The sequence below is a fragment of the Synchiropus splendidus genome, chromosome 1 (assembly GCF_027744825.2).
Source record: "Synchiropus splendidus isolate RoL2022-P1 chromosome 1, RoL_Sspl_1.0, whole genome shotgun sequence".
NCBI lineage: Eukaryota > Metazoa > Chordata > Actinopteri > Syngnathiformes > Callionymidae > Synchiropus > Synchiropus splendidus.
In genome coordinates this window covers 9,168,842-9,190,805 of record NC_071334.1, presented here as the reverse complement: position 1 = coordinate 9,190,805, position 21,964 = coordinate 9,168,842, and the positions used below count along the sequence as shown (strand labels likewise).

The following is a 21,964-nucleotide window of genomic DNA, read 5'->3' as shown; positions in this document are numbered from 1 at the left end:
ACTTTCATTTCTAAATATGTAGCTTGAGTTTTCTCAATTTTGGGAGCGCAGGCTTTGCTATAGCTGAACATTTGCGAATAAACTGAATAAAAAACTGAATAAAAAAAATATACCCTCATGAAAGGAACACAAAAAAAAACCCCACTATAAATACATTCCTAATAAAAGCTGCACTACGTGCTCATTACGAGTGCCATCTCTGAGAAGCGTGGTGGGAGTCAGAGCTGACCTTGGAATCCTGTTTGAATATTGTTATAATGCCGGGGCTGGTAATTGAAGAGGCAACACAAACACTGGACGGTTTTTCAAAGCGAGAGTTATTTTTCCCAGGCAATGAGAATGCAAACAATCATGTCGTGCATTTATTTGTTTGTTTCTCCAACCTACCTCATAATTATATCCGAGACACTAATTAAAATAAGGATTTATAAATAAATCTCCATGATTTTACCTATTAGCGGCAAAGTTTTCATCATCCGAAGAGTTTGTTTTCATAAACGCAATGAATTAATCAGGTTGTTTTTGCTGCATCTGAAGAAGTGATCCTGAAGTGACGGCTCGGGACCCAAAAGTGGGTCGCAATGCTGCTTTCTGTGGGTCATGGGCCTTTCCCTGGGTAAAAAAAAAAACTAAAACATCCTCTTTTGGGTCATTAAACTACTATGTAGTGTCACACGTGGGTCTTGAACTGGACGTTTTTTTAAAAAGTCAGATTTTCAAGATTTCTCGGTGCATTTTTGTAGGCCACTACAAGCCGTAATGAATCTGACGGATTGAACTGTACCTGTAGACACACCTCATCAAGAGAAGTTCTTCACCTTCTTCACCGTGATAACAACAGCAAGTCGACCACCTTCACCTTAACCCATTGTGACCATCCTCCCACGTCACACCAACCTTCTTCATGGCATCATTTATCACACCTATCCGCTTCAGTGGATCTCTTCCTCTGATACTTCCACCTCAAACATTCTTCATCTGATATGGTCCCTGTCTATCCTCACAATGTGACCAAGCCGTTATTTGCCAACATAATTCTAGAAAATAACAGAGCACTACATGATGAATACAATATGACCAAAATACAAAGGAGCCAAAAAATATGCACCAAATATAAGGTTACAATTTCATGATAAAGGTTGTGATCTGAATGTAAATTTAGTAATAAGCACAAACATCTTGTCAGATAACCACTATCTTGATGATGAATGAAAAAAGATACTCCAGCATATGATTTATCTTTGCTTAGCGCCTAAACACTGAGGGCTGACTCAAGGTAACATTAGGGGAATCATTTCTTTCACTTACTATGGGAAAGTTTTCTTTCTGCTAGTGGAAATGACAAGCCTCATTCACCCACCTTTCTTGTATTTATTTAACACAAATTATTTTTTTTTAACACAAAAATGTATCGATTTGTCAAACAGCTTCAGACTCCACGATTCTTCCAAAAACCTTTCTTCAAATCAAGATTGCAGGAATTCAAATTAGAAAAGAAAATAGTCAGGAAACAAAAGAAACTGAACTGAAGGTGTGCACTTCAAAAAGGGGTGAGCTTTCTGTTGTAAACATACACCTTCTTGTCTCTAAAACTTGCTGTTAAGAGGCAACGACAAGAACAACACTTTCAAGATTACTGTGAGATTTCAATAGAGAATCCAAACTTTCATTTTATGACGTGGCTGCTGAAACCAAGAATAAAAAAATATAACACTTTGAGTTGGGGATTCATACTATGTATGAAGGTTGGAAAGAGCAACCCCTTCACTTCTCACCCAGGTCATTGAGATACCAAATTGCACCGTATTCAACGCATAAACAAAGCATCTCTGATTGAACCATGCGCTGTCAGCTCCGTGTCTCTCACATTTAGTGAAGAACCATCCTCCTCTGTCTTTACGAAACTCTAATAAGTTGCCAGGGAAAACCACAACCTCAGATGGAGAAGGACTTGTTCCATTCTACCTTTACTGCAACAACGTGCCTGAGAACTTGGCCACTAAGAGTCATGACTCCAGTTCATTGAGCAAAACTCTACAAAAAAGTACCCTTAAATTCATTTACTCCCGGGACAGCACTAAACATCCCAATTGATCCCTTGGATTTGATCAACTGCACAGGTAAGCAACTCACAGGTCCTCCTGAAAGACACAAAGTTTCCAGAATACAGTAATGCTATTTTTGTTGCTCAAAACTCAAGTATTATAATAAAACTTCTTTGTTTTGAAAACACTTTTGAATTTACTTCAATAGTTCAGGGTTAATTCTTAACATTCTGGATTCACTTCAAGAGCATTCAACCAGCTCCTTAAGAACTTTTGTTTTCATGTAATATCAAAATTGCACATTCTCTGATACAAGTTTTGCCATTTGATAAATAGTTTGAGATTAAGCGAATGTTTATACGAGCTGCTTCAACAGGACGTGTTATTCAAGGAATTGTTTGAAAAATGTCATCAGGAAACCACGTCACATGTTAACTTTATCAGACAGACAAAATAAAAGCCACTTGTCATAGCACAAGTGGCATCTCAAAAAAAAATTAAATTAAATAAATCACCGTACTGCACACCAGTTAAGTATTGAAACTATGGACTGCCAACACTTGAAACTTCCTCTACTGACATGTGCAGGAACTATTCTATCAAAAATATTTAACCCTGAGTCAAATGACACATTTCTCACTGTGGAAAGCTCATTACCATTTGTCTGTTCTTTTTATTAGAGACTTAAAAATGTTACTTCCTGCCATAAAAAGCTTGAATGTGATATAAATGAGGCGATAAGTTCATGCAATTATGTTCTTATGTTTGCAGGATACTAATGAGCAGGGGTGTCCAAACTTTTTGCAAAAGGGGCCAGATTTGGTGTGGTAAAAATGTGGAGGGGCCGACCTTGGCTGACATTCTTTACGTACAAAAATATATTTAAACAAAGGCCATTATGTGTTTCACATTTGCTTTTTTATTATAATTTTAACAATCTTAAGTGTGTTTTAGTTAGTTTGAAACATGCATATCACATGCAGCTGAATATTCACTTAACTTTTTTTTTTCTTAAACAGAAGTAACATTTGAAACATGAAATATATCACCATGGCAGTTCAATGTGTGAAAGGTTTGCAATGCTTTGCGATCAGTGCTGCTACCTGGTAACTAGCCTTTGTGGCATTCTCATTTGACTATCGGGCTCTTGCAAAATACTGCTGCTGTGAGATTAAACTAGCTTCAAGTTGCTTAAACTTCTTGCTGCGTTCCTTCCCTGCAATCTTGTCGTACATGTCAGCGTGTCTCGTTTGGTAATTTCGCTTGACATTGAACTCTTTAAAAACAGCCACTGTCTCTTGGCAAATGAGGCAGACACAGTTGTTGTGTATTTCAGTGAAGAAATAGTACAATTTCCACCTATCATTGAAGCGTCGGCCCGCCATTTTAGAAAATTTGGGGTAAAACGTCATACGCAGTGAGTGCTGCTGCCCTCTAGTGGGTAAATGAGTAACAGCATTTAGTGTGTAAGCTACTTCATATGCTGGTGGCAGTACTGCTGCTCAATTTAATAAGTCTATGTGCGGGCCAGACATTATTGATTTTATGACAGAGGCTGCGGGCCGGATAAAATTTGACCACGGGCCGCATTTGGCCCCCAGGCCGGACTTTGGACATGTCTGCTGTTGCCCTCTACAGGCTGCAACGGGCTACAGCTGTATTTATTTTTTTATTATTTTATTATCTGTCCATGCATCTAGTGATCCATTTGTAGCTTGACTGATGATCGACATCTCAGTAGAGTGTTCATAGATACGATGAGAGCGGTAATGAACTTTAGAACTTTGTAAAATGTCTTTGATTCTGTATGAAGAAAATGTATACGCAAGTCCTCTTTGGATTTCACGTTCAATTAAATCTACTTTATAGGGGAAAAAGGACACATGCTCAAGCTTCATTTATATTTCCTATGTTCACAAATTTTATGCACTAATATCAAATGTTTTTCATTTACACATATGTGTATCTTTTATTTCTATGTACATTTTGTGTCTTGATTTAAGAATGTCAAAATGACCATGAATTGATGTGACGTCAACATCGAAAATGTGGAAAAAGTAAGCAAATACATCTGGGTATTTAATTAATTTCAAGTGTTTAAATTAACTTTGTTACTTTGATTGACTGCTCCACAAATCTACGACATCTATGGAGGTGTATAGTTATTTATTTATTTATTTTCCAATTTCGGGAGTTGTTTCTTGAATTTTTCATCACATCATATAAAACAGGAGAGAAGGCATTTCATGATAAGATACTGTTAATTTATTGAAAAATGAAGGATATTCCTCTTTGAATGTCCAAAAGCAGAAACCACATCACAGCCCAATGAACTAAGTCGAAAAGCGCGGTAACATTTTATCAAGAAGATTTTAATCTAACTTGACTAAAACTTGCTTCAAACATGTGAATGTTTATTTCAGTCCCCTGCACATGATTGATGCATGACCATATATATGAAGATATTGGACATTGAGCAGTTCAGTTAAAACAATACTCATTATTTGTCTCTTTTTAATGTTGAATTTTTTTGATCTGATATATTCATTCACCATGCAAATAAAGTTTTGCATCAGGAAGAGTATTTGGAGGCAGAGAAGTGAGTTTCACCCCACTTCATTTGACCAGATCTCCGATAATTAACATTGGGTCAGGTCACTATCAACTCGCCTGACAGGGCGTGTCATCAGAGCAGACTGAAACCCAGCAGGGTTCCTGTTGGGTCTCCAACCATCCGCGCCTTTTCAAAGCACTCACGTGGGTCTATTATCGCAGAGCAGCTGGTTATTACAGCGGCCTTCTGCAGCTAGCTCACAAAACCCGGCAGCACATGAAGTCACAAAAACCAGAGAGGCATTGATAGAGCACAGACCTCTGCCAAGCAGCTCATTTCCACTCATTATGTGATCATCACGCCAACGTTATTGTCCGGCATTTAAAACGACAGGCCTCCATTGTCACCATTTTTGCGGCATCTCAGCTGCATTCAGGTGATGTTGCAACCGTAAAATAATGTTGAATAAAACAAAAATAAAGAGCAATTCAGCATGAGAGTTCATGAATGGATTGTATGGCAGGTCACTGCAATTACTATTAAAAAAGAAAATATTTTAAACGTCAATATAGACACTTATTGGAAAAGATGCTGTTATGCTTTCTCACTTTGTCTCAAAAATACTGCAAGCGTTCCTTAAATCATAAATAGGAAAGCGAAACTGTAACAAACTACGCGACATGATTAGATAGCAAAATATTGACGCATAAGAATAGAGAGGCAAACACTGCTGCTCAGACACTTCTTAGACTGGAAACCATTAATGGAAGAAAGCAAACATAAAGTAGTTCAGCTGTATAATTAGAAGACAGAAAAAGCCCTCTGTATTAATTACTGTCAACAGTGAAAAATATAATTACATATGAGGGGATAGAAGAAACTATTTATGGCAGCCATGGGGCCACGCTTAATGATCAGACTGCAGCTTAAACCTCTATTGATTTCCTTGTTGAATATACAGCTCAATTAAAGATACAACTGATTAAAGAATCGCAGAGGTGGATGCAGACATGCTGAGGAAGCTGGGTAACACTGGGCCAAGCGCTGCAGTTGGAAAGTCACAGCGCTTCATTTTCTCTCTCGCTCTTTGACTCGACCGCAGTACATAAGAAGCGAGGGAAGGTAGGAAATACGGCGTCATGAACAAGCCCGATATAAAACATCGAATGCTTCTCACTTCGGGTATATGGGTGGGAATCTCAGTGACTGGTATATTTAGTCATCGCACCTCCGACTCTTGAGTGTCCCTATGTGCTACCACACACACACACACACATACACACACAGTATGTTCAGTTTTGATTTCATCAGTGTGGCTCTGTGAGTGTGTCACATGATCTCAGAGTCTATAATTCACCATCAGGGTGATGTGTGGAAATATTATGTCTCTGCGTATTTTCGTGAGCGTCTTGTCATATATATATAAATGATTCTATGGTCTTCTGTTTATTATTGCCAAATAGACAAGTACAAATGCACCACAATCTTTGTGCATGTCCAAATCAATGTGCAAACCTCATTAGTCACAGAGCTAAAGGCAAAAATAGATATAATAATATAATAATCCCTGCATCATTTGTTTTATTAAAGTTTTATTCACTGTTTGTGCTGATTATTCTGATGCTTTTATCTTTTTATTTTGTTGTCCTTAATTTTTTTCTGCAAATTTTTTTTTTTTTTTTTATTACATCAGACAGAAAAGCTGAAAGGGAGTGTAATCAGAACCGGGAAAAAATGTCATGTGCCCATTATTATTTTAATCTTGTTCAATTTCTTAAAATGTTCTAATAGCCTTACTAGTTGATGTGCATGCACCCAGTGTGTGTGTGTGTGTGGTCCTTGTGTAGCTATACCAGTGGGGGCCAATTCTTGGAAACACACCAACTTGTAGTGACCATATGCAAGCAGTCCCCATAAGTTTAAACCTCAATTTGAGAATTAAAACTTCAAAATAACAGGGTCATTATAATTTAATTTAAGTTTGGTTTACGTCCTGGTTAAGGTGAGCCAATTGTTATGGATGTTTAAGTTGAAGGTGAGAGGCTGGGGAAAGCGTTATGGGACTGAAATATCCGCACAAAACATGAAAACAAAGACTGTGTGTGTGTGTGTGTGTGTGTGTGTGTGTGTGTACCTGTAAAGAGTTGAGCAGGATAAAGATGTACGCCATGGCGATGGAAAATGGGACCAGGATGCCACAGAGCCACGTCAATCCGAGGATGGGCAGCAGAACCAGCACTGCTTTCACTGCAGCCCTGTACAGACACACACATCAAATCATGAGCAGAAAAGTGCTCAGAAAACATAGCAATTGAAAACGAAAAATAGAAAAAACAGAAATGGTGCTGTCAAGCTTCGAAAACTGTTCATCTGTCTGACTATTTTGTGATCACCTTTTTCTATTCCTTCCACGTTCTTTTCGGACCAGACAGAGCAGCTTTGGCATACTCAGTGTTCCATATACAACCTTTTGCGGCTGGGAAGACTCATGGGGTGACAACTTCCCACCTTAAATCTGCTTTAATTCTGTTTGTTTGAGTGAAATTAGCTTCCCACTCACGTGACTGCCAAACCGCACCAGCTGTGTGTGTGTTCAGATGCATGACATGGCGGGCGGCAGGCCCTAGTTTATTTAGCGGAGGAATGTGTTTGAATTTCCAAGACGGCTGCCACCCAGGGCTGCCAAACGGTTCAAGGCCTGCTCTGAAAACCCTCATAGTGGACCCTCTGTGAATCCTGGTGGGCTCAAGTTATGAAAAATGCACTTTAACATAGATGATCACCAACAGGATCATTTACTAATCATTTTTTGAAGTTTGCTGAACAAACAGATGCATTTCTGCTGACAGAAAAACTCAATATCTGCAACAGTTAGAAAACAAAACGCTGAACTCAGGGCAACGTCTGCTTCTTCATTTCATTTTTTTTTAAATAAATAATAATTATACTGTCCGATGTGAACATAATTTAAACACAGATCCAAATTTCACCGATTTTAACCACAACTTGCCGTTGTAATATATGTCACAGTATGAATCTATACACAATCCAGCTAAAGAAATTACACACAATTACAGGAGAGACACTTAAAAAATGCACAGCACAGTCCCGTCAAACGTGTTGCATGCAGAATATTGTGCAGCTACTCTTGAAATTTAAATTATTAACTGCACAATAGGAATTTAATGGAGTTTCTCAGAAGAAACACATTTTTTGCTTCCAAAAAAATATTCAAATGTGTGCTGCAGCTGAATATGACGCATATTGTTTTGGGAAAATCCATTTGAAACATATTCCAAAACCTGTTTGATAAATGAGGCTCGCAGTTTAAGAATGGCAACTCCAATATCTCCGCTCCTTTTTTTAATCAGAAGCCTCTTCTCTATAGAACGACTGCCTCGAGGCCTTGAACGTCTCGGGAAATGAACTTTGCGTTTCAAATAGGACATATGGCGCCACCCTGTGGTCATTACCTTATTTGCTCGTAGGCTTGCTCGACAGGACTGGTGCCCATGGCCAACATGATGGACCTTCTTTTCGCAGTGGAGATGGTGATGACTACCACTCGGGTTAGGACCATGATGTTTACCTGAAAAATAACAAAATAAATCATCATGAACATGAATCATGTGACAGAACACAAAATGCTGATTAAGCAGAGCTGACTTCAGTCTCGTGTAAGGTGCTTTAAAGCTTAAAAACTATGGCGCTCAAAATTCCAAGCACAGCATTTTCCCATCTTTAATTTAAGGAATATCTATGTCTGGGTGCTTATCAGCAAAACATTCACCTCAGAAATCCTCCCTGGTTACACAATAATCTATAAATTTAGTGTCAAAAGAGGATCACACTTAGTTCAAGTATGGACTCAAACATAAGCCCAGCATAAGTGATCAAAATCTCACCCATTATTCTGACGATTCAAGAGATAAACAAAAGCAATGAGGATTTTTGCTGACCATAATGATGAAGATGACCGGCCCGGCAAAGCCCCAGATCACACCGTTCTGGACGCTGAGCCAACAGTAGCCATCAGCCGAGTACTTGCCCGAGGCTGATGCCAGAGTGATGGTGACGATGAGTATCGGCAGACCTGAAAAAAGAAAAGAAGGAAAGAGCTACATTACATGTTAGTTTACTTGGACGCAGCAGGTCAGCATCTATGAACGACAATTCAATTACACATGATAAAGTGAATGAAATCTTCCATATTTTGTCCGTGCATATTCATAAACACATATTTTAAAACAGAAAATAGACAGTACCCCAGCCGATCAGATAATAATATTTCATATGTCGGTCCTCGATGAGGTTGACGGCAACCACTTTGCTCCAGAGCAGCAGCCCCTCGACCAGCATCCAGCTAAACGCTGCCATGAAGAAGAGATGAAGCAGCGCTGCCACGAGAGTGCAGGCTACCTTGAAACACACAACCCAAAAAACGTCCAGCCAAAACATGTAGAACCCCAGAGTTTCATTTGAAATCAGGTCACTTCAAATTGACTTAAAGAATTAGAGAGTATGAGGAGAATTTGCCGATACCTTGCTGTGAATGGCCGAGCCGCTGCACAAGAGAATCACTTGAGCACAGATCAGTGCAATGAATAGGTTTTTGTGAATTGATGTCCTGTCTGATCTGGGAATGCTGAAATTGAGATTGAAAAATTCTGCTCAAAACAGATTTAAACACTCATTCTCAACATACAATCGTTTGCGTGACACAAAAAAAAAAGATATTGCACATCAGGAGGTAAATTTGATCTGAGATGATCGAGGAGCTATGCTACACACCGAGTCGTATCTTGTTCATAATGAAAACGCAGACAATTTTACAGATATATTCATAAATTCAACTAAATTCAATTATACACAAAACACCAGTCTTTGTATGTTTATTAATATTTATTTTTAATATTACACAGAATTTTATTTGGTTGAGCTGAATTCGAAATTTATACATTTTTCACCATCGCAACATTACAGTTATTTTGGTTATGCACAGCACACGCATGGGCAAGTCATGACCTAAGTACAGGCTCAACACTAGAAAATAAAACCTCAAACTTAAAATTAAAATAAGAGTTTTTTAAGAATCGAGATATTCAATGACATTCACTCCCTTTTTGTAATACATATACTGTGCATTGGCATGTACTTACTCAAGAACAGTAAACAGCATCAACGTCACAACTAGTGCGCACAAGGACGCTCCGCAGCCAATAAATGTCAGTTTGGTGAGGATGAGCTCTTCCTCAGGACTCCACTGGGACAGATAGGACAAGGAAGGGGAGAGGAATCCATGTGTTAATAAGCAAAACACACTTCCAAAGATTAATTCATACTTCTACACATCAAAGACATCCCAAAAGCTCAAAGAGCAAAGCTACAACATATACGTGAGGACCCCTGCTGGCAAGTACAAGTCACTGCAAAGTATAACAAGTCATGTGTTCTTGTTGTCATATTTATCCATATATCTCACGTAAAAAAAACAGATAACAGTCGTGCTTCAAGAAGCAATTGTTTGGATTTGTTTATTTTATTTACCTTTGAGTCCAAGTAATTCATCAACACTGCAAAGTTGGTCGTGTGGTTGCACAGACAGGAAGTGACACCAGTGCCAGCAGAGGTCACCACACAGCCGTCGGAGGACCAGCTGCTGGCCTGAGTGTCCCTGATGGAACAAAGAAGAACATCAAGGTTGGAGCTGCAGGACTATATAATGATTTTTAAAAAATGATTGTGTGACCACGATTAGACTGTGTGCTTCAATTCACCAGTTAATTCACCAGTTAAGTTAAATAAGCAGCACTGTAATTTGCCTGTAAATCACAAATATTTTGAATTAAAAAGAATGGGGCAACAGCACTATATCTTGGGGAGCTGCTTCATTTGTTTTGTGCAGTTTGGAGTTGGCATGATGTTGACATCAAAGAAGGGACTTCGGGAGCCGTTGCAATTACAGCCAGGATGTGTGTGACTACACAAGTATAAATAGTGTAGTATCTACTGAAGGGACTTCAACACTCACTTCAATTGTGAAATGAATCTTGAGTTGCTCACTAAAACAACTGAATATCTGCTCATATTTTTTCTGTGTATTTTTACTTACATTAAACTGAAATTCCAAAACACACAAACTGGAGTTGCTTTCTTGAAATATTCCACCTACATAGAAAGAAAAATCTAATGGTTTACCAATACATTTCACTGAACTCAAACAGCTCAACAACTTACAACACAAAAGAAAATACAATGAAAAATAGCGCAATACAGCTATGCTGAACCAATATTGACAACTGTACCGCGTGTGAGGAGGAGAGGGTGAACCTGACAGCAACAGGAATATTTTGGGCTCTGGAGGTGTCACGCACAGAGGCTGATATAACGGCAGAGGCCAGGTGACCAGGAAGGATTCTGGAACGACAACAAAGAGAAAGGTCTTAGACTCAGCGGTTTGGATGCACATAAATGACTCAATCTTTGAGAATATCAAGGGAAATCCAGTCACACTGACCTATCAGAAGACTGAAAGATTAATAGTTTTCACAGTACAATAATCTTAAGATAAGACAGAGTGAAGTTTGAGGAAAACCTTTTAGCATTATGTTGGTGATTTGGTGAAGATTCTTCAGCCTGAGATCCAATCTCGCTGAGGCGACTGTAGTGTGTGTGAATGAACACAACTTCCTCAGTTCCTGGATGAAGTGAAGAAAGCAAAATACGATGAGTGGAGCAGACATGAGCTGCACACTGCTTTACGTGTTAGACATAAACACTGAGAACAGCTAACTTCTTCACACTTACTATAGATTACTGAACAGCGTGGTGTATTAGTTATCTAACCATTAAAATGATGTACTGAAGTACTACTACTTTATACAGGCCACTACCTGGGAAGGTGCAGGAGTTGAATATATGACGCAGTAAACGTTAAGTAGTCTGAAGCGAGTGATGATTTTCTTTTTTTTTTTGTTTTTTTACATTTCATTTACAAGAACATTTCAATTTTCAAACAACTAAAGATAAACTACACACAGCAAAAAACATAAATAATCTTTTTTTTTTTCCTATTGATACATTTCCGTTGACTGTTTGGAAGAATATCCTGTAGATCAGTAAGGCCAGGAACACGCTTTTTACCCAGAGTGTGGACTCTCTGCAGCTCAGATTCAGGGATGTCAAGCTCATCCTGAAATTGTACGTCTCCTTGCGAAGAGTCGGGTGCAGATGGTTTGAAAGATTGACAGGCACTTCCTTCTGAAAGATTCTGCCACTTCATGAGCACATCTGAAGACAACATTGACACAGACACAGACAGAAAACCGAAATGAATGTGATCGATAATGAAAGTGAAATGCCACTTCCTTGTGGTCTCTGACCAAAAACAGTCGAGACACATTTGCTGACAACGTGAGTTAATATGAAACATAATTTTCCAAACTGTTCGACCACATCTCCAAGTTTGAATCTTACTTATGTTTTTAGTAGAGAGAGAGAAGCTTGTTCTGTCAGCAGAGAGCAGGCCAGCGAGTGACTCAGTGAGGCTGTCGATGCTCTTGACGATGGTAAATGGCCCCACACTGACCTGCAGGACAAACACTTAAAAATGAATCTGAAGGTCAGAAAGTTTGAGTCATCCTTGATATCTATAATCACAGCAGCAAGTCTCATCCTGACAATCACCTCGTCCTCCGACATTCCCATCCACTGTTCAGCTGTGTACGGCTCCAGCATCAAACTGGCCACCATGATGTAATTGGTTGCAAGGGAAACCATGGCCTCGGCTGAGTCTGGACTGGTCGACACAGAGCCTGCCAGCTCGGTCACCTCTGCCTGAATCCTTTGGGAAATGTAGTGGACGTCGCTGGGTGACAGCAGGTTTGGGCCACCGGCTTCCAGTGTGTGTAGAACTGCCTGCGTCAGGTGGTGCAGCGAGGTCAGGTTCTTAGAAAAAGAAAAAGTCAGACCACACAATTGCATCTTTCTCAGTGCGTTTATGTAAACTCCTTTAGGTCCACCCAAATCAACCCTCCCCAAAAAGAAGTCCTCCACAGCTACTAAAAATTACCGGGAGGTTTCCAGGATTGTTACTCAGCCTTGTGAAGAATGATGTCTTTGGAAATCCAATCACTTTCGGTGGTTCTGCAGCAGCATAAAACAAAACAAAACACTAATAAGCAACACTAACAACTGTAAAACAATTACTGGTTATGAAGGGCCAGTTTTAGACGCATGAAAACAGATCTGATTCAGTTGCATTTGTCACCTTTTCTAAATTGGCAGACGGCTCCTCGGAATGAGTCACAGTCATCGTAGCTCATTCTCCCTTCATCGGGGTCAAAGATGACACAATCCTCATGAGGCTGTGGTCTGTGGTAGAGCTCCAGAGAGATGGTTTGGTTTTGTAAAGACTCGTCTTCTATGAGGGAATCCAGTAATGTGTTTTCAAAACCAGAAATGTGACCTGAGGAAAACAGTGGTTGAGAGTAGATTTTAAAATTTAAATCACGGACATACAGATTACATAAAGTCGGGAAAACACCTTCTCTAGACACAGGGGATCAGGAATAAATTAAAAATATGTAAGGTAAATAAACAGTGCACTTTTGTTCTGATCCAAACTTTTTATGAGAGGAGGATCAATCTAATCACATGAAGAGCGGGATTAAGGAAACAGGGTTCGAAATGTCATACAGCAATCCATTCATAACAGTCCCTTTAGATCTGGAGTGCAATGAATCTTTAAGGATCATTTCAACACGTCCAGCTTGTGGAAGGGGACGATTAGGGAATCGTACACATTGATTGTTCTCAGGGGAACATGAAGTCAGAAAAGGAAAATTTTGTTTTGTAGGGTGGAGATTCAGAGTGATGTGAGTCACTAAACATTTGCAAGAACAATAAGGAGGCTTGCCAAATTCACCATTCACGCTGGGGGAAGATTAAAACAGACAATAAAATCACAACAGCCCCCGACTTTTTCTTGGCTCTGAACTCAGTGAATAGTCACACGTAGTATTTTATCCTCACCATGAGATGGTGAGAACTATCTTGGATATGCAACAAAAGCGATTTTGTGAGAGGTTTTGTTGTTGCCAACTTATTCAGTCATTCATTGATCAACAATCACTTGAACTGACCTTTAAAACAGATCTGGGCAGCAACTGCGCAGTCACTTTTTCACCTATCAGGTGTCTTAGGTGTGTCATCAGTTTATTGTCTGTTGTTGCTTGCTTCAGCTGAAACCTCATTGGTTAAACTGTGTGTGCGTGAACTGTTGGAACAAAAACATGCACCGCCCCCCGACCCTTCGAGGACCTGGGTGCCCTCCTCTGGATCTGTCTAGATCTTTTAAAAGAAATTAGCAATAGCTTTGTACAGTACTTCAGTCTCCTAGTAATGTAACTGGCCACTGTTGCCAATGACAGCATTTGCACACAGTTGTCATTCAATTTGATTTGCGTTAAATGCAACTTTTCATTGCTAATAGTTAGTATCTCATGAATGTTTTTGATTAGTCCGAGAAATGCTCTGAAAGCCAACAGCAGCTGCATGTCTTGCATCATGACTGATCTTAATTATTATTTATAGGATGAACAAACAGAGCAAAGGGGAGAGAGGGATCAGATCTGGACACGCAGACGGATCGGCTCCGATAATTGGCATGAGTCTGAGAAGTGTCTAAACAGTAAACAGACTTTTCACCATGCACATCCAGAAACGTACCTGATGTAGCTTCACATGGGCTTTCATCCCACAGCTGCGTAACCGACGACTCAATTTCCAGTAAGGCTTCCTTCCATTCGTACACGAGGCCTACGGATACGGGTGAACACTCTTTTTCCATAGCGCTGATTTCACTTTTGTTAAGCACCCGATCCCAAACGTGGAGGTCTGTGATGCTACCTGAGAATGACTCATTCTTCCTAAATGAGCCCCCATAGCTGTCCTGCACTTGCCCGATAATAAAAAAACCATCTGGGCCAATGCTGCTGAAGTTCTTTAGTCGATTCCCCTGATGGCGGAACAGTCCATCAGTATAAAGCTTCCATTTGCCATCGTTTTGACTCCAAGAAACGCAGACCGTGTGCCAGAAGCCGTCGTGGTTGAAGGTTTCTTGAAACGCTCCATGCATACCATGAACCAGCAGGGCGAGCTTTACAGGCTGTCCTTGTGTCAGGTTTGCGCTGAGCTGGAACTCCTTTATATATGACTCGATGGAATAGGAGAAGATTGTGGAAATTCCAGAGCTGTTCTGATCGAAGCGTAGCCGAGCGCACACAGTCACAGAATCCATGGAGGGAAATGTGTGTTTGAGCCGGGCATTCTTGCTGTCAGACTGCCCACTGAATTCCAGGATAAAGGCCCTGGATAAGCCTTAAGGACAGGAAAAAACACAACATTACTATCAGCAAAAATGACAATTATCAGGGAGCAGATTATTACTCATGAATGTATGACACTCTACATCATCAAATAACAGTGACAAAATGCCCATAGGTGCTCAAAATATGTCGAATTTCATCTCTTCACGAAATGCACTCACTCCGTTTCCACCTCAAGATTGAAACTTAGACACTTACGGGCTTGGTAACCAGGTACCAAGTAGATAAGAGTTTGTCAGCTATGGTAATTGAAAAAAAAATACAAATGCAAGGTGGAACATTGGTGAGACTGACACCAATAGTGAATCTTTAACTATATTTTAAAATGTGGGCTTCACATCTGTCTTAAGTAAATAAAGTTTATTTATTATTGGTACCATTTTTTACTTGTCTTCCATTTGGTTTTGTAAAAAAGTTAAAGGAAAGACATATCAGAAGAAATAAATATGGAAAAGAAAAACCTGGACCAATACATCCTTGAATGCGTGGAGCACCGTCCACTGAACGTACCTTTATTATGATCACCAGCGTTCCTGTTAATCCACACTGGTTGGGAGATATTCATGGATTTCAAAAAGCTGGTTAGCACTTGGTATGACACTGAATTGGAAAGTGTGGCCAGGGTCCCAGAGCGCTGGTTGCACAGTTGGCTGGCAGTGTACCAATGCAGCGGATCAGGGACATACTCAAAGTATGATTCATTATAAATAAGTGTTCTGCTTTCCACTGTGAAGGCTGTGAAAAAAAAGAGAAAAGCAAGGGATTCAATGATATTCAACATTGAGCTATTACGCTTTAATTTTGGTTTTACAGATGTAAGTACCTATTGCATGAGGTTAACCCAGCTCTTTAATAAACCTGGTCCCTAAGGTCCTATGTACAAACACAAACTTTAACAGACTTAAGCACTAAAGCAGGGCTCCCAAACCATTGCTCAAAGGGCCACACTGGGGGGAGGTATTTGTTCCAACCATTCAAGCACACACAGTTTAACCAATGAGGTGTCGGCTGAAACAAGCAGCATGGCCTGATATATATACAAGCACTGCAACGACAAAAGGCCCCAAACATAAGGCCTTAGAGTTACACGATATTTGCTTAAAATGTGTACATGTGTGAGTGTCATTATTTTCATTAGGACCAACTGCCTCACAGAACAACAGCCAACGGGACAAAGGTCATCGCCTCAAGAACTTCAGAAGTTTTACTACTTGTTCATAAATCCCTGAGCAAAATAAAGTCAAATATAATCCAGATGTGTTCCATCAGTACAGACATGCTTGAAACCTCAGATCACAGCAGTGCCATCACGACCTCACCCTCTGTTACTGCCCCACGTGTAAGTAATGTTGGCACTGTGTTTTTCTGGCATGTATGCCTGGTAGAACACAAGCAAAATAACTGATAAACCCCTCACATTTCAAAGAATGTTTTCAATTGTTCAAGGAACCTGTTCTGGAGTGCCATCCTGTAGCTGCTGCGGTTCACACGCCCAACTCCATTCAGAAGAAGCAAATAAATTGGTTACTTCATGAAGGACTTCATAAAGCGCCAAAAAATAGAACGCTAGGGCTGAAAATAGATTAACATTTTTAATTTCAATTAATCACACTAAGGCTGAGTTAACTCACGAATCATGGGAAATTAGTCGCTCATTTTGTATCTGTTCAAAATGTGTCTTAAAGTACGATTTAATCAACAAAAGAGGTCAGAAATGTTCACAAATTGATGCTTACAAGTTTTCTCACTGCCTCAGAGGTTATTGTTAAGAAAGTTCCTTAGAAGTACAAGTTTATCTAGTGTTGATAAACTATCTTTAGGTTACATTGAGAACAGATACAAAATCACCACTAATCTTGAACTAAATCTTTAGATTTATTGAGATTAGAACTCTGACAGCCCTATGAACTATTAAAAGATTCCACGTGACTGGTGACATGGTGACAAAATGTATTGCTATTACTCATTTCATGTTGTTTTGGGGTTGCTGGACCACCATTTTGGCAGAGCAGGACGATTAATTCAAATTTGATTTAAATTTGTGATCATTTAATCCCATGATTATGAAGACAACAATGTACAAGCATCACTCCGCCACATGGCATAAAGATCTTTTCCAGAGGCTTCAGGTTTCAGGGCAGTCGTTGTGCAATACGGACCTTCAGCTCCCTCCAAAGATCTTTTATTTGCTTCAGGTCTGGAGACCGGCCAGGCCACTCCAGGACCTTGAAATGCTTCCTAAGGAGCCACTCCTTACTTGCCCTGGCTTTATGTTTCAGGTTGCCGTCATTCTGGAAGAAGCAGCCACGACCCATCTTCAATGCTCTTAATGAGGGACGGAGATTGTTGGCCAAGATCTCATCATACAAGGCCACATCCATCCTCTCCTCAGTACGGTGCAGTTGTCCTGTCCCCTTTGCAGAAAAGCACCCCAAGAGAGTGATTTATCCACCTCCATGCGTCACAGTTGGGATGGTGTTCTTGGGGTTGGAGTCATCCTTCTTCTTCCTCCAAAAGCCGCGAGTGGAGTTCAGACCAAAAAGCTCGACGTTTGTCTCACATGACATTATCCCATTCCTCCTCTGGATCATCCACACGGTCATTGGAAAACCTCAGACGGGCCTTGACATACGCTTGCTTGAGCAAGGGGACCTCACGTGGCGTAGCACGTTGCTGATGGTTGCTGATGGACACTGTGGTACCAGCTCTATTCAGGTCATTGAGGAGGTCCTACTGTGTAGTTCTGGGCTCATCCCTCACGTTCGTCATGATGACCCACATGGAGAGATCTTGCACCGTGCACCAACAGTTGTACCTTCTCATCAAGCTGCTTGCCTATTGTCCTGTAGCCCATCCAGGCCTTGGTTGGAGTATGCCAATTTAAACAGGTAAAGTTAATACAGGTAACAAGTGGAGAACAGGAGGGGTTCTTAAAGAAGAACTAACAGGTCTGTGAGAGCCTACTTTTCCTACTGGTTGATGGGTGATGAAATCCTTATGTCATGTGATGAAATGCAAATTAATGATTTAGAAATCATCCAGCCACACACACATGCACATTATATATATATATATATATATATATATATATATATATATATATATATATATATATATAAAACTTAAGCTGAAGGGAGGACTCTATTCAGAGGACTAGGTGAAGTAAAAGCAAATTTAGTGGATGTAAATCATGTGAAAGGAATGTTTATGTTTATGAGTGAGTCTGTCCATCTGCTACGTGGTGTTCCAAAACAGCACTGGACTTGAATGAGCAAGTTCAGCACTGACACCTGCAGTTCACTTGAGGTCCTTGGAATTTAAATAGAACACAATCATTTGCTTGGCAAGTGGAATTCAATAATTTAAAAAATAGATTAAAAAGTTTCAGACACCCTCTTTTACTAGTCACTACGTAAACTTCTGAAGACGCAAACAAGACCAGACCATCTGCACTAAATCTTGATGCAGTCAAGCCCACCATTGCCATAGTTAGTGTCGAACAAATAGCGAGAACTGAGGCCAACTTCTTTTGCTTCAAGCTTAGATTTATGGGGCTAAATTACTTTTCACACCTCATATTGCAACACCACATGTGCACTGTTTTATAGTAACCTGAGGCAGCAACACACTTTACTTCAGACTGTCACAGTAGACTCTAAGGACAGATTAATTTAACTCATGACAAAATGTAAATATTTAGTTGAGTATGCCTCTAAATAACACATAGGCTTTGTATGTACGTCCGACACCATGCTGTTACGAAGTTGCTATTGGTTTGGAAAAAAAAAACAAAAAACTGGCGTTGATCCATTCACACAAACCAAAAACATGAACAGTTTCATGAACAAAGTAGTTCCATCAACTATCACATTACTTTGTTCCAATTCTTTCTCTCCAGGAAGATTGATAAGAAGCTGTACAGTTTGTTCCAATTCTGCATTAACTGTATGTTTTCTTAGCTCATCTAGATTATTATCATTTGTACTGTGAGTAACTTCTCATTTTAGCATGTCATCACATCATCTTTTCCCATATCAACACTCTCCATAGAGCGATGGTGCTATGGATTTGTCTGATTAAATGGATCAATAATCTGTAGTCTGACAGCAAAATGTAAGTGCACTGTTTCTCATTATTTAATATTAAGGAAAAGAAAACTTATAAGTGTTGTATTTATGCTGTGTACAGGCTCAAAACATGCAACTTAAGTGTTCATTTGCTGGTTTTCCATGGTTTAGATTTTCCCCTGGTGAGTTTTGTCTATGACTTAATTACTGGATGAAAAACACAGCACGAAAAGCTGCTTCCTTTTTGTTTGTTTTCCATTATTCTGTACTCGAGTGACTAGAGTGACAACTGTGACTCTGGTATCTGGCCATGAGTATGTATAAAGAATGAAGTTTTCAGTCAAGCAAACACTACCACACCTTTATTTTGGAAACTTGCATCAAAGTCTAATAAAGAACTTTCCCTTCTCAAAGCTCAAACAACCCCATTACAATTTCAAATAAAAATCTCGGTAGCCTCTCAAAGGATCATTGATGTGGTCCTCCGACAACTGAACAGCTTATTATTCCAGCCACATACTGCACTGTCACCGTCCCCTTACATAGTAGACAGTAGTCCACCACATACGTTCTCACTTTGTCACCCCTACATTCTTCTCACAGTACCACAAACGGCCATTTCTCCAAGTCAAATCCCCTTCTGGCTCAATCCATACATATCCATCAACACACTCAAAACTACCATGCAATTTCCCTGAGTCTTGAAATTCTGCACCAATACACTTTTATTTTTTGTCGTCTGGCATCGTCTCTCTTTTTATTTGGCAGAAACAAAGCTTTAAATGAAGTTCTTCATCACAAGATTTCCACTTCAAAAAATGAAAAGCAAAGTTTTACGTCTGCGTTTCAGGGTCTGAAGCCTTTAGACATGTAAAATGGGGATTATACATGTCTCACATTGAACACGTATTCTAACATGTAATGTTTCTAAAATGCATTCTAAATTATTTAAAAATAATAATAACAATAAAGAGGCATGGATAGTCCTGATGTGATGTGTGTGAAAAAAATTTAATTTGGGTCCCCAGGTTGGCAATGTTAAGCCCACCATTTGGAACCCTGATTTTCTTTGACATCATGTCCCTTTCCTGGTCCCTCAGGTCAGCTGACCAGCTGTGCTGTGCCAAAAAACCAAAAGAAAGATGAGAGAACACTGGTCCCCAGCTATGGATTGCCCTCCCTCCTCACACAAGATAGAACCTCCATTTTTATAACTTAAAACACATTTTTATTCTTTGGCTTTTATCCCAGCACGTTTTACCACTTCTACTATCTGTCTGTCTATCTATCTATCTATCTATCTATCTATCTATCTATCTATCATCTATCTATCTATCTGTCTATCTATCTATCTTCTATGGTTCTTCTATGGTTAGTTGTCAAGCTGTATTTGTAGCATTTTATTGTTGCACTTTAAGTACTTTATTGGTTTGACTTCAAGTTGACTTCAAGTGTATCAACATATGTATGTACAAATTAAAAAGAAAACACTTTTCTTAACCACCAACGTGGCCTTTTACAACGCTGACCCTTTGAATAACAATATTTAAGCAGTAGTTTCTATGGGCCATGATATCGACATCTATTGTAGGAGAACTGCTTTGTGCTTTGAATTGGCATGGATTTATTTAAGTGCTTGTGCGCCACATGAAGTGACCAGATTTGGCCCCCAGGCCTTAAGTTTGAACCACTCATTTTTTCATTGTCAGCTTCAGATGCACTATCACATCGTGCTTTGAATGAAGAAACAGCTGTTTTATAATGATTAAGTAACTTACCAATGTGGCCAAATGATGAACAATTGGCATTTAATATTCTACTTTGTTTAATGGACTGAACTGTAGCTTGACGTTAGCAACTCTTCAATAGTTGGTCGAAAATGAACTCACCCAATAAATAGGACTGGACACAAACCTGCAATAAAAGAAATGGTATTCATGTTATCATTCATAGTTTGCCACAGTATAGTTATAAAATGTCAAACACATCCACAATTTGAATTTACTTTTTAAAGCATTAGCAGAGACGCAACAACAGTCTGGCGCATTGATCTCAAATCCAATCGTTACCAATTATGTAACGTTTGGATTTAGTCGACGTCGTTGATTCAAACGTAAAAGTCTCGCATATATAGTTCTGTTTTTCAGTAAACTTGAATATTCCGCAACAGATAATTGCAAATATATTAATAAACACTGAAAACAAGACTGGAATGTGAGTGGTAACCCGGAATCACTCCGCATCAATCACCTTCAATCAACCACCGTGCGACCTGTTTGGAAGAAAATAGTCCCTCGCGTGTAAACACGCGCCTGACAGGCAGACGCCTCTTAAAAAAAACTAACGGTTAGTAATCGTTTCAGTGTCAATAAACACACGTGTGTGGTGCACGACTCCACATTGTCACAGAAATACATGCAGAAAAACAGAAGTAAAACACTTACCAGCAGCAGGGATAGAAACGGAGAGTTGAACCGGCGCATTCTGAACTATGAACCTCTGGAATATGCGTTACATGACACTACTTGTACCTCATGGATTAATCCGCTCCTCAATCGCTACGCTGCCTTCGCATCTCCAGGTGTCAGTCAATGCAGCATCCGAAGTTTAGAGCTTCAAGAAGTGTAGGAGTTAGAGGAAACCTTGTCATCAGTGAGCATGAGAGAAGGATGTAAATCCCGTCAAGAGAAGTGGGTGTAACCTGCAGAGGGCTGTCCGAAATCTGCTCCACAATCCCCAGGGGTGCTGCACCGTGTGTGCGGCTACAGTACAGTGACATAATACAATGGTTCCTCCTCTCCCAGAACGACGCCTGCATATGGTTTCAATTCAGCCGCATGACTCCGTTTGGGTCCTCAACACATTAATGTTACTCACAGATGCTTGGAAATTGACTGTCAGGGAAGTAAA

At 39.7% G+C, this 21,964-nt stretch overlaps 1 protein-coding gene across 1 annotated transcript in view; it reads right to left on the bottom strand.

Annotated features, from left to right (window-relative positions):
* Positions 1 to 21,827, bottom strand: part of LOC128752365 (adhesion G-protein coupled receptor D2) — a 46,752-nt gene extending 24,925 nt beyond the window's left edge. The window contains exons 1-19 of the mRNA XM_053853499.1: positions 21,499 to 21,827; positions 20,944 to 20,968; positions 15,498 to 15,722; positions 14,329 to 14,979; positions 12,869 to 13,066; positions 12,671 to 12,744; positions 12,286 to 12,546; positions 12,076 to 12,187; positions 11,743 to 11,889; positions 11,195 to 11,297; positions 10,905 to 11,016; positions 10,712 to 10,767; positions 10,147 to 10,273; positions 9,759 to 9,862; positions 9,142 to 9,244; positions 8,865 to 9,018; positions 8,559 to 8,692; positions 8,073 to 8,188; positions 6,734 to 6,854 (exon numbers count right to left, since the gene is read on the bottom strand). Coding sequence (XP_053709474.1) covers positions 6,734 to 6,854; positions 8,073 to 8,188; positions 8,559 to 8,692; positions 8,865 to 9,018; positions 9,142 to 9,244; positions 9,759 to 9,862; positions 10,147 to 10,273; positions 10,712 to 10,767; positions 10,905 to 11,016; positions 11,195 to 11,297; positions 11,743 to 11,889; positions 12,076 to 12,187; positions 12,286 to 12,546; positions 12,671 to 12,744; positions 12,869 to 13,066; positions 14,329 to 14,979; positions 15,498 to 15,722; positions 20,944 to 20,968; positions 21,499 to 21,537 — 2,862 coding nt within the window. The 5' untranslated portion in view covers positions 21,538 to 21,827. The remainder of the gene's footprint in view (positions 1 to 6,733; positions 6,855 to 8,072; positions 8,189 to 8,558; positions 8,693 to 8,864; positions 9,019 to 9,141; positions 9,245 to 9,758; positions 9,863 to 10,146; positions 10,274 to 10,711; positions 10,768 to 10,904; positions 11,017 to 11,194; positions 11,298 to 11,742; positions 11,890 to 12,075; positions 12,188 to 12,285; positions 12,547 to 12,670; positions 12,745 to 12,868; positions 13,067 to 14,328; positions 14,980 to 15,497; positions 15,723 to 20,943; positions 20,969 to 21,498) is intronic.
* Between the last annotated feature and the right edge of the window lie 137 nt (positions 21,828 to 21,964).